We start from the raw sequence: 12,331 nt of genomic DNA, 5'->3' as shown, positions 1-12,331 counted from the left end.
CCTTCTTTATCCAGAGTTCAGAGATGTTTGAAGTAACGGTGCTTCTGGTGGAGGGGAGGGGTTGATTGCTCTGTGCTGTCTCACTTTGCTGCTTATCTTTGCTTTTCAGAAAGTCACTCTGCATATAAAGTGGCCTAAGAACGTGGAAGTGGAAGGCTATGGGACCAAGAAGATTGATGCTGAGAGGCAGGCAGCAGCAGCTGCATGCCAGCTCTTCAAGGTGAGCTTTTGCCCCTTAGCTTGATGAACCAAGCCCTTGAGCATGCAGGCTTTGCCCATTTTGGTGTGTTGTTTTACTCTTACTGGTTTAAGGTTGTGCTAATCTGCCTCTTATTTGGGACTGGAAACGGTCGATGTGTGTGCAGCCACCATCAGGCAAGTACTGTGAGGTTCTAAAGGGCACTGAGATGTGGTGTGACAGCAGCTGTCTGAGGATAAGCTGCAATCTTGTCCTCAGCTCTCCCACTAGCTCTGTCTGTAACCTCAGGCAAGTGACTTTGCTTTTGGAGTTTCCCTTTCATCTGTGCAGTAGGAACAGCGCTTCCTGCTAAGGAGCCTAGCAAAGATGCCAGGTGCTCTGACAAGAGGAGCTTTTGGATTTGTTTGCAGGGCAAGAAAGCTACATTAAGAAATAGCTATCTAGTTCTTAACTTAAGCCTTCAGAAGTTAAAGATTGCAGCGTTAAAACTAGCAGTTTCTTCAGCTGCCTTCTGACGAGGCAAGTTGCTTTGATCCTGTGATTAGCAAAACTTGTTCCAGTGACTGCCTGACCTGAAGCATGGTGCTCATTCAGTTCATGTTCGGTGGAGGTGTATTTTTGTTTTATCCTCACAAATCAACATTCAATGAAAGCATTGTTTTGGGCTTTCTTGGAAAGCCTGGAAGTTTTCAAGGGGGGAAAAATGTCCCACCTACACTTGCAATAATATTATTCGCTAAATTTTGGGAAATGGTTCAACTGTGCTTTCAGTTCAGAGCTGGAAAACAACAAAAAGACAACCCTGGGACTGAAGAGAAACCCTCATAATGGGAGGCCTTGTGCAGGCCTAGCTCCAGAAATAGCTACAGATGCAGCTCTAAGTGAAGAGTCACCAATTCAAGAAAAGTGGTGGTGTTAATTGGAGTGGAGATGAATGTAGTGTAGAGTACAGCAGCTAGCAAAGTGAATTCTTGCTGTCCTAGGCAGCCCTGCAGCACAAAACAACACCACTCAGAGGCCTAAAGATGTCACTTTTAATGTATTGCAGTGGTCTGGTAGGATTTGGTGCATGGTGCAATCTAGGTATGCCTGGAACTTCATGTAAGGCTCAGTCCTAAACGTAGGTGGTGGGCCAGCAGAAACTGGGAACTCTTCTGTTTCAAAATCCGATAGATTTGGGAGATCTTGATACTGCTTCTGCATACTGAAAAGAGAAGGAAGCAAAAAGAAAAGGAAGCGAACCATTCACTCAATTCTCACCTTGTGTTATCCCAGGTTATATTTGTTTGCGTTTAGCCTTACCAAACAGATGCATTCCATGCTCTGAGGTGCGTTTCAGAACTTATAAAATAAAAGGATTTAACAATATTTAGTAAAATACCCATAGATGTAGCCCAGCCTGTCCAACAAGCTACAGGATTCCAAGCAAGTGTGCTCTGGGAAGGGAGGTTAGTGAACAAATTTCCTTGAAGTAGTAATACCAGGAGGAAAACTTTTTGTTTCTGCAAGTCCCTGTTCTTTCTCTCCTCTTTCTGTGTGATATGAAGAAATTCCCCCTGCATTTCTCTCCTTTCCCAGATGTTTAATTTCCCGCAGTTGCCCATCCCTGTCCCTTTACTGCAGCTAACTGCGTTTTTCTCCTGCAGGGCTGGGGTTTGCTGGGGCCCAGAAACGAGCTGTTTGATGCCGCAAAGTACCGGCTCCTCGCAGACCAGCTTGGCTGCCCCGATGAGCGGTGGTGCTCGGAGGGCAAGTGGCGCTCCAAGTCCGGACCTTCTCTCGCCGACTTGTCCACCTGCTGGCGGCGCATGGAGCCGGACGACTCCATCCAGCCCATGGAGCAGGGCCGCATGCCTAAAGCGATGCGGAGAGAAGAGCTGGAGGAAGGGGAGCTGGAGGAGGGAGAGCTGGAGGAAGGGGAGCTGGAGGAAGAAGCGATCGATGTTTCCGATTATTTACCTATGGCGCATCAAGATGCTCGAACCTCAGGCAGAGATGCGAGGTAAGGGCTTCGATAGCTGCTGGTGCAGGGCAATAAAAAAGGGTTTTCTTAGCTGAGGCAGCCCTGTGGTTCCTCCGAGTTGAGCTGCAGCTTTCCACGTTGCTGGTGTGACCTTAAGGAGGCTATAACGAGGTGGGGATCGGGCTCTTCTCCCAAGCATTAAGTGATAAGACAGAGGAAATGGCCTTAGGTTGCAGGAGATTTAGGTTGGATAATAGGAAAAGGGTTGTGAAGCACTGGAACAGGCTGTCTGGGGAAGTGGTTGAGTCACCAGCCCTGGAGGTCTTCAGAAAGTGTGTAGGCGTAGAGCTTAGTGACGTGGCTTAATGGTGGACTCGGCAGTGCTGGGCTAAAGGTTGGCACAAACTGATCTTGTAGTCTCTTCCAACCTAAATGATTTGTGATCCTATAACCTGTAGGTGAGCTGAACAATGAATATTGTGCCAGTTCTTCCCTGAGAGAGATCAGGGCAGCCTGGTCTTGTACCTGGCTGTAATCACCGGGGAGTGTCAAGGTGTCATCTTTGAAGTCCTCTCCTTTGGGTTGAGTGCTGCCTACTCATTTGCTCCCTTTCTTATTGTTCTGGGCCTAAAGCAATTTCTATTTCCAGAAAACCATTCATATGCAGTTCGGAGTCCCTTTCTTGATACCCCTACCCCCACAGTTTTGGGGGCAGTATTAAGTCTGTTCCTTTTCATCCCAGTAGTTCCCCGTAGTTGCTTTCTTGACTTCATGTTTTATGAGCACAAATTTTAGATTTTAATAGTCAACGGGAGAAAAAAAAATCAGTAAGGACCTGGTGGTGGTTGTTTGTAGGGATGCTCTTTGGATTCAGAAATAACTTAATGATGTTTTTTGTTGTTGCTTTTTGTAGTTATTTTTAAAAATAACTTAAAACCTGTTGGTTTGTAGTACTAGTGTAAAGGCTTCCTTGCTTTTTAGTCCTGCACTGAGTGATTATTCTGGGACTGACAGACTTTAGCAGCAAGGCACAACTTGACTTTTCAGATATGAAGGCACAGATAACCCTGATCTTAGTCGCAGACCTGAAGCGAGGTGGGTCTGAGCACAGGGTGGCTGTTTGCATATCCAACTGTTCTCCTCTTCCATCTAGCCGAGGAGGGAGTTCCATCGAGATGACAGACGACAACACTGCCATCCGAGCTCTGACGCAATTCCCACTTCCCAAAAATCTCCTGGCCCAAGTGATTCAGATCGCCACCTCTTCCTCCACAGTCAAGGTAAGGAGCTTGGGGACTGACCTGCCGGGATGAGGCTCAGAGACTCACTGTGGTCTCTTTGGATGCTTCTTAGGGCAGCTGAGAACTGGGGAGAGACGAGGCCCAGAAAAATCAGCCTGAAGAGCAAGAAAAGTCTTAGTGGTAGGAGCTAAGGAAACAGAAGCATCGGGAACATTGTTACTTGAGGTCAGGCCAACAGAGGAGCTGTTGGTGTGAAGGAAGGAGAATATTTTCTCCTGCTAAGCTTGCATTTCCCCTAATATCTGCAACAAACACAAGCTGGTGTTACTCAGAGAAATGTGTGAGTGACGGAATCTTTCCATACCTCGACTCCTGGCAGTATGTGGTGATTCTTCCCTTCGGTGTGTGTCACCCAGCTCCCTTCCAGACCTCAGGCTGGGCTCCACCCCGTGTGCTGCCAGGGGTGTGCTGCTCACAGCCAGCTGCTCTCACTCCTCCAACTCATGAGCTCAGGGGTGGAATTTAGTGCACTAAACCTGTTCTAGTGTTGGAAAATAAAACTGATTTCAGCTCTGCTTAGAAATAGAGGGGTATATTTGAAAAATCTCTGCCTGTGTAAGCTCTTAGCACCCCCCCAACCTGATGTTGGTTACATGCCTTTTAGGAATACATGCAGTTCCGCACAGTAGGTACCAAGACCAAGATCTGCAAGCTCACGCTCCGCTGGCCCTGTCCCATGACTTTTGCTGCCAAGGGCCGTCGCAAGGTGGAGGCAGAAAACAAAGCAGCGGCGTTGGCCTGTCAGAAGCTTAAGGTAAGCACCTGTGGTTCCCACATCCCATCTCCAATCTGTCATACGTAGAAGTTCCTTGCACCTCACTCACCAGATTTGAAACTATTGTGGTGACGCCTAAAACTTTCTATTTCTGACTTCATGCTCAATAAACACATTTTCAAACCTTAGGATCCAGTCCAAACTGCTGTCGTACCCCTCAGGCATCCCCCTGTGATGACCCCTTGAAGGCTGTTGGGCTTGTTTTGATCCCTCAACAGAGGGATGTGTGGGGATTGCTACTAAATGTTAGCTTTTTTCTCCTGGACCCCTCAGTGCTGCCTACTAAGACAGACTTACCTTCCTGTTCTTGTAGCCACACTGCTGTGTTAGGTTTTGCTGCAGATGCTTAGAGTCAGCAGAGAAGTCCAAGAAGATTGTGTAGGGCTTAGTGCTGAGCTGTCACAATGAACCAGAACCACAGTGAGAGTGGCTGCTGTGTTTTTGATGGGTCTACTTGCTTCTAGTGTCTGTTTCACCAGAGCTGTGATAGGAGCATGTTTTTGCCATGCCAAAAGCAAGCAGTGATAGATTTGAGCTATGGGGTAGGGAGTTCACCCATCGGAACTTGTAGGATCTACACGTGCCAGCAAATTGCATGCAAGTCTTGTGTCTGACGGTCTGGTTTGCCTCTCCTCTTCGCAGAGCCTTGGCTTAGTGGACAAGAACAACAACCCTCTCAGCCACGCCATGTACAACATGACCTCGCTCCGGGAACTTGGTGAGAACCAGAGGAAACCCTGCCACATCAAAGTTCCTGAAGCCACCCTGCGCAAGATTGAGAACTACCTGAATCATGTAAGGCTTCCTCAGGTGCCTCAGAACCACCTTTGGCTGATCACGTGTAATGTCAGAACTTGGACTGCGTGCACGTGGGTTGAGAGCTTCATGCCAAAAGGGTGGGGGGATTTACGACTTGATGTTTCGCCACAAAAGTGATCAGTCTTTGACCCATGGGGAAGGAGACCCTTTTTGGGCAGAGGGCCTTCTCTGGATGTATTTGTGATGTTTGTCTGTGTTATTTGGCCTTTGGGGTGTTGGGAAGTGCAGTTTTTGCTTAAATCTGCCTCCTGTAGGCTTATGACCTCTGCCCTATGCAGCTCTTGCTAACGTAAAACCCTGGTTATACGTTTTTGCTTTACAAGAACCAGGTGCTGGTAAATACTCATTTTTCCCTTGGGAGTGTCTCTTACAGCACTCCTAAGGTATTGATGAGTGCAGATCCCCAACACTGGCAGTGAGGTCCCAGGAGATGTCTCTTCATGCTGTGGGGTGGACACCCAGGGGTGCTGAAGCAGTGCCAGGACAGGTTTCCTTGGCAGCATTCAGTGCCAAAGGAGCAGTTAGTGCCAGCGTAAGGTGAGGATGGGCATGGTGCAGGTATAAACGTCTGTAGCTCATTGAAGTAATTAAAAATTGATGCCTCTGCTTGGAAGCTCCTGGTGCTGAACATTGGAGGTCTCTGGGGATGTTTATAATATCTTAGGGATGCTGTAAAGTAAACCAAGTGGTAGGGAGTATCCTAGGGAGCCAAAACCATGCCTAAAGCAGCAGACATTTCTGAGTGACCTCTTAGAGTGGCTGAATTAAGGCTGTGCTCTGCCTGCCATGTGTATGTCACGCTGTGTGTGGAAGGCTTGCCCTTGGGACCCCGAGCAAGGCTGAACCCAAAGCTACTGATCCGATCCGTCACTGAACTCCTAATCCTGTGAACATCTTTGATTTGTGGTCTAGCCAGTTGCTGACCTGCTGTTGCTCCTTTTGCTTATTCCCATAGGATCTTACTTTTTTTTTTTTTTCTTTTGCCAAGATTGGGCGTTTCTGGCTTAGCTGAACGCTTACGTTTCGGGCAAGCTAAATGTCCAGGCTTCCTGAGGGAAAGGAGGGTGGTGGTGCAACCTGAGTGTTTCAGAAAGCTGACTTCTGGGGCTGTTGCAGCCCCTGCATGCAGTGTGGCTACTGACCTGGAGAGCTCAAGATGCTGTTCTGGGCCCGTCAGTTCGGGTGTTGGCCGTAACATATCTGTGAGAGCAGGCTGCAAACCTCAGGGGATGCAGCGAGGAAAATGCAGGGAGCTGCTCAGAGTTGCATTGAGTTGAGGTTATTTTGAGTGAGAATTACTTCTACCTAAAACCTGAAAGGTACCTTAAAAAAAAAAAAAAGGTGGTCTACCTGAAACCTGAAGAGTTTGGTAAAGCTTTGTGGGCTCTGCAAAGCCAGTCTGGCTGAGTCCATTCCAGGCACTCATTTTTCTGTCCTCCTGAGGACTGTTCCCGAGCTTCTTGTCCCCTCACACCTTTCTCCGTCTCCCCCCAGTACCCAGTGGACATCAGGGAATCCAGGCCCCGGATTGCTGACGACATGATGAACCTGAGCAAGGAATCGGGTGCAATCAGCGATGCCATCACGGGGAAGACCTACATCCCCATGCTGGAGGCGGAGGAGGTGCGCCTTAGCCAGAACCTGCTGGCCCTCTGGAAAAGGAGAGGATCCTCGTGGCAGGAGAGCCACCCGCTGCCGGTGGATCCTCACAAGGACACCATCCTCTCGGCCATCGAGCAGAACCCCGTGGTCGTGATAGCAGGAGACACGGGCTGCGGGAAAACCACGCGCATCCCTCAGCTCCTGCTGGAACACTACATCCTGGAGGGGCGCGGCGCCCGCTGCAACGTGGTCATCACCCAGCCCAGGAGGATCAGCGCCATCTCGGTGGCCCAGCGCGTGGCGCAGGAGCTGGGGCCCAACATGAGGAAGAACGTGGGCTACCAGGTGCGACTGGAGAGCAAGCCCCCCGCCCGGGGGGGAGCCCTGCTCTTCTGCACCGTGGGCATCCTGCTGCGCAAGCTGCAGGGCAACCCCAGCCTGGAGGGCGTCAGCCACGTGGTGGTGGACGAGGTCCACGAGCGAGACGTCAACACGGATTTCCTGCTCATCCTGCTGAAGGGCATCCAGAAGCTCAACCCCGACCTGCGCCTGGTCTTGATGAGCGCCACGGGAGACAATCAGCGTTTCTCGCATTATTTCGGGGATTGCCCCGTGGTCAAGGTGCCGGGCTTCATGTACCCGGTGAAGGAGTACTATCTCGAAGAGATCCTGGCCAAGCTTGGTCGGCACCGACACCGGCACTACGAGATAAAGGTGGGTGTGCAGCGCGGCGCTGAAGCTCTTCCCCTCGGGTCAGGGGCTGGTTTCGGGCGTATCTGCAGGGCCTGGAACCAGTCCCTCGTCCTGTGGCCCTTGGGCATTGTTTGCTGAGCTTTAATTCCAGGTCAATCCTCCTGAGCTAAGATCAGCTTAGCAGAATCCCTTGTATTTTAATTAATTTACGGATAAAGGCGACTTCAAATTTAAGTTACTCTTGTCCCTCTGTAAGGGGAAGTTTGTTTGACCTTTCCCTGCTCAGCCTGGTGAGGTTTCTGTCAGCCTGAGAAGGTTCCTCCTGGTGGCTGAGTGACCACCTGGTTGTATCAAGGACTTCTCCCAGCTTTGTGTCATCAGCAGACTTGCTGAGGGTGGCCCCTGGTGTTCAGGGCCATCTTCCTGTTCCTCTTGTGGCTGATTGGGTTCTTCCCCTGCTCTTTTTAAGCTGACCTGACTTAAGTTCCACATTACTGAGACAACCAGCTCCATGCCTGGTGGATTGGAAGGCCTGGTTTTGCCCTCCCAAATTTCACTTTAGCTACTCGTGAGGTGCTGTTGGGTAGAGGTACAGCTTCCAAGTCTGGAGAGCAGGAAAGGGACTGCACATTCTCACTCCTCAGCTGAGGAAACTGGCAGCAGTGGTGACCAGGGCGGGTGCCAGATGGAGCCAAACCCAGGCTCCTGAGCTTCCTGGCTCCTCGTCCTGGGGAGGCCATCCAAGAACAGGCATCTGCTCGCTCCAGAAGACGCTTGGGAAGGCTGTGCACCTTTCTGCTGTCTGCTGCATGGCTGCTTATTTATCTGTGTGTGTCCTTCTGCACTCCCAGAACCTCCTGAGCTGGGGGAGAGAACCCATGGTGGTTGTCAGTCCTCCTCCTGCCTGCACACAGGGCAACCTGAGGGTTAAACATCTACCTGGGAGCATCGTGCACGAGCTGCTGGAACACCCAACAGCTCGGGGCTGTGACTGTTTCCCCAGGGAGCCTGTCCCAGAGCCTGACCATCTTCTCAGTGAAGATTTTTTTGTTAATGTCCAGTTTGAACCTCCCCTGACGCAGCTCTAAGCCATCCCCTTGCTCCCCCTCTTGAAGCTGTAGGCAGCAGCGTGGTGTCGTGCTTTAACCCCCCCAGCAGCCAAAACCAGGACACGAGGTCACCCCTCGCTCTCCTCTCGAAGCTGAGCAAACCAAATATCTTCAGCTGCTCCTCATAAGCCATGCCCTGGAGCCCTTTCACTGCTTTGTTGTCCTTCTTTGGGCACATCCATATTTTCGGGCCCCAGAACGTAACAGATAAACAGTGCTCAGTACGTGAGGTGTGACTGCAGCAGTGCTGGGTGCCTTGTCCAGGAGGACACTGAGAGACAGTCTCAAAGTCTGCCAAAATCCCCAAACCCCACCGGGCAGGCAACCTCATCATAAAGGGGTATCAGGCTAGTAAGGCACGGCTTGTCCTCGTGAACCCTTGCTGGGCTTGGCTGCCTGGAGTAGCCAGGGTCATGAGCATGAGAGTGACATGGGCACGCTCCCAGTCAGCTGGGACCTCTGCAGATTCCCCAGCCCGTTAAGAAATAACAGGGATTTTGCAGTCACATCACCCAGCTCTTCCAGTACCTGGGTGTGAATCCTTTGGGCCCCGTGGATCTGCGTGCGTTGGGTTGCAGCAGCAGATCCTACCCAAGTTCAGAGTCACCTGGGAGCTTATCACACCCTGCGGCACGGCTCTGCTGCCCATTTTTCTCCCAACACCAAAGCTTTTATACTCCACCACTGAATGAGGTCGCTGTGGCTGAGACAGGCACGTCTCTGTGCCCGTGAGACCACCTCTGATTCCAAACAGCAGAGCTTGGAGGGCGCCTTCCCCAGTCAGCACCCTTGGTGCCTGTCTCACGCGTTGTCCTCACCGTGCTTCTGTTTTATCCAGCAATCAGATGATGAATGCGTCCTCGACCTCGATCTGATCACCGACCTCGTACTCCAGATTGACGCCCACGGAGAACCAGGTAGGTTCTGCTTTTCCCCCTTCCCCTTTCCTTTTTTTTTTTTTTTTTTTTTTCTGGGAGGAAAAAAACGTTATCTGCAGAGCACAGCCCCTGTGGACAGCAAATGTTGTGCTGAGTTCTGCAAGGCCGCCTGGAATTCCTGGTGAGCTGAGTGGTCTCAGTCTGCTGTGACCTAATTCTTTGGCTAAGACAACGTATGAGTCCTCATGCCTGAGGCAGAGGTTAAGGTGACTGGTGCTCCAGGCAGTTATGCAAACCCCTCTGCTGGAGTTTGGAAAGCTGTCTGGAAGCCGGGTTGGTTGCTGATTCCCGTGTCGGTGTACCTCGAGGTCCTGCTGTCCTGAGAGACCCTGCTCCTGGGCTGAAACTGTGTCTGTGCAGCAGCATCTGCAGCCTCGTGCTGCTCAGTGCAGTTATTTTCCTGTCCTGGGAGGATTTCCTTCCCTGGGAGATGATATTTCTGTGAAGGGAGGATTTTTCAGATGGCTTCTACTAGCTTGGAAACACTTAAAGCTCTTCGAAGGCATTCACTCCCAGAACACAGCCAGCCTTGTTTCCTTTTGACTTCAAGCTTCTGAGGAGCTGACAGAGGCAGGTGCAGCCGAGCAGGCAGGCAGGGGACATTTCCCTGGGTCTGACTTCCCTCGTGGCTGCATCTGTCCTCGGTTTGTGATGAGAGGGGTGCAGGTTTCCTCAGCTGGCAGGGGGCATCCCAGCCCTGGCCCTGCTTCTCTTTGGGTTTTTTGGGCTAAGGGTTGCTGTGGGCTTGGGAATAAGAGGTCCTGTCTGCAGTTTCTGAGTCTCCAGCAGGGAAAATGCTCTTGGATTGCTAGGTTAGGTGTTGTTGCTGTGTTACAGGTGGGATCCTCTGCTTCCTCCCTGGCTGGCAGGAAATCAAGGGAGTGCAGCAGCGCCTGCTGGAGATGCTGGGGTCTCAGAACAGCCGGTACCTCGTCTTACCAGGTGAGATGGCAGGGCCAGATTTCTCCCCAGGATTCGGGAGGAGAGGCCAATTGACTTGATCAACCCCTTCAGCTGTTGCACACAGATAACAGAGCAAGTTTGTGTGCTCTGGTGTATGCAAAGGCGTATGTAAAGCACAACTAACTCCCGGCAGAGGCTATCCTAAGCAGCGTGTGATTAAAGAAACTGGCTTCCTGTCTGCCTCCAGCAATGCAGATGTAGGCAAGGAGGAAACTGCCGAGTTCTGCCCTGCTGTAGCTGCATGCTGAGCCTAAATAGGAAAGCTCTTTGGGACTTGTTTTGTGGGGTGGAGGTGTGCTCCGTGGTTCATCTTCTGCTAGTGAATGCGATGTTCTGCATCCCGGGAGGGAAATGTAAAACCAAAGCCAGGATTACCCTGCGAGGCTTCAAAGAATTTTTGGTTGGTTGGTTTGGTTCTTTGTTTGTTTTTTAACAGTCCTCCCTATTCAGTGTCAAATAAGGTCAGGAGGGGTGTGACTTTGAACAGCTCAGCTGCTAAAAAAACGCAGGTGTTTTTCTGTGCAAACTGCACATTCTTCTGCTCCCCTGCTGTTCGGGGCAGTTGGTGGGAATTTCTCTGCATCGCTGATCTGTAGTGTGGAAAATCTGATATCATAGAGTTATAGGCACTTGTCAAAGATCATTTTTGGAAAGTTAGAGCGGATGATGTTGAGGGTACCCCATCCCCCTGCCCCAGAGACCTTTTGGAAAGGGGAAGGCACAGAACTGGACTCTGGAAGAAGAGAGTGGGACAGAGATATTCTGGTGGTGCCATTCACCTCCATGCAGTAGGAGGGGTTCAGAGGTGGTGTGAACGTTTTATTTCACTTGCTTCTTTTTTCCCCAAGGTCTGTCTGGCAGGAAACTGCTGACAGTGGCTGGTGGCATTACGAGTGGCTTCCCTGCCCCATATTTCTGGAAGTGGGAGCTGATGGCACAGGAGGGCTGAGGATCTTGGCTCACCCTGGCCTTTTACGGCAAAGCACTGAGGCAGGGCAGGGCTGACTGATGGTTTTTATCTCCTAGTGCACTCTAACATCCCCATGATGGACCAGCAAAACATCTTCCAGCGGCCTCCCCCTGGCGTCAGGAAGATCGTCCTGGCCACCAACATCGCCGAGACCTCCATCACCATCAACGACATCGTCCACGTGGTGGACAGCGGCACGCACAAGGAGGAGCGCTACGACCTGAAGACCAAGGTACTGATGATCCCTTCTCGCCTCTGCTGGGTGCCTTTGGGATGTGCTGGAGCTCGTGGATGTTTTCAGAGCCGCGTTTGAGAAACCACAGAAGGGGATGATAACCACTTCCCTTTCGGCCCCTGGGGTGCTGGCCCCGTGTCCCTGTCTGCGGCCTGATTTCTGACTCATCGTTCGGAGCGTTTGCCTTCAGCAAGTTCCCTGCCAGGCTTCTCAGCAGCTTCTGCTGAACAGGCAGGAGCCTGGTATCTTCAAAGAAATATAAGGCAAATCCCATCACTTCCCAGCTCTCTTTAACACCCTTAACGTTTGTAACTTTTCCATTTTCTCTGCCTTTTTCTATGGTTTTGTCGTAAGCCTCTTTTACCCAACCAAGGCAGCTCTGACCTACTGGGTGCTGCTCCTTTGAAGCCGTCTTGACCCAGCTGAGCTTTTTAGTCAGCTGTAAGAGGGGTGGTGCAGTGCTCAGGCTGCGTTTCTGGTGGCATCAGGCCTTACAAAGCTCCCTGGGAGTCCGTTTTTGTCACAGCCTGAAGGCAGCTGTGCCACCGCTGCTCTTGGCGGGAGGGATCCTGGCTGTGTACTGCTGCCCCTTCCCTTCCCTGTGTCAGAACGTCTCCCAGGGCCAGGTGATGACTCATGCCTTGGAACAGATCTAGTTTTAAAGCAGGCGTTTTTATATTTGCCCAGTTTTAACCCAGTTCATCTCGCAGGGCAGTTCCCAGCAGGCCCCGCAGTGTCTGTGCATGCAGCAGGAGGCTGGGACC

General features: G+C 51.2%; 1 protein-coding gene across 3 annotated transcripts in view; it reads left to right on the top strand.

Annotated features, from left to right (window-relative positions):
* The window catches only part of DHX30 (DExH-box helicase 30), a 32,369-nt gene that overhangs the window by 14,404 nt on the left and 5,634 nt on the right, over nt 1-12,331 (top strand). For all 3 annotated transcript variants that reach the window (XM_084282188.1, XM_084282187.1, XM_084282186.1), the window contains 9 exons: nt 110-220; nt 1,846-2,201; nt 3,316-3,442; nt 4,068-4,217; nt 4,881-5,033; nt 6,552-7,373; nt 9,300-9,378; nt 10,237-10,341; nt 11,389-11,564. In XM_084282188.1, coding sequence (XP_084138314.1) covers nt 110-220; nt 1,846-2,201; nt 3,316-3,442; nt 4,068-4,217; nt 4,881-5,033; nt 6,552-7,373; nt 9,300-9,378; nt 10,237-10,341; nt 11,389-11,564 — 2,079 coding nt within the window. The remainder of the gene's footprint in view (nt 1-109; nt 221-1,845; nt 2,202-3,315; nt 3,443-4,067; nt 4,218-4,880; nt 5,034-6,551; nt 7,374-9,299; nt 9,379-10,236; nt 10,342-11,388; nt 11,565-12,331) is intronic.

Source organism: Netta rufina (assembly GCF_964035555.1).
Source record: "Netta rufina genome assembly, chromosome: 2".
NCBI lineage: Eukaryota > Metazoa > Chordata > Aves > Anseriformes > Anatidae > Netta > Netta rufina.
The sequence above is the reverse complement of the archived record's forward strand: the minus strand, read 5'-3'. Positions and strand labels throughout refer to the sequence as shown.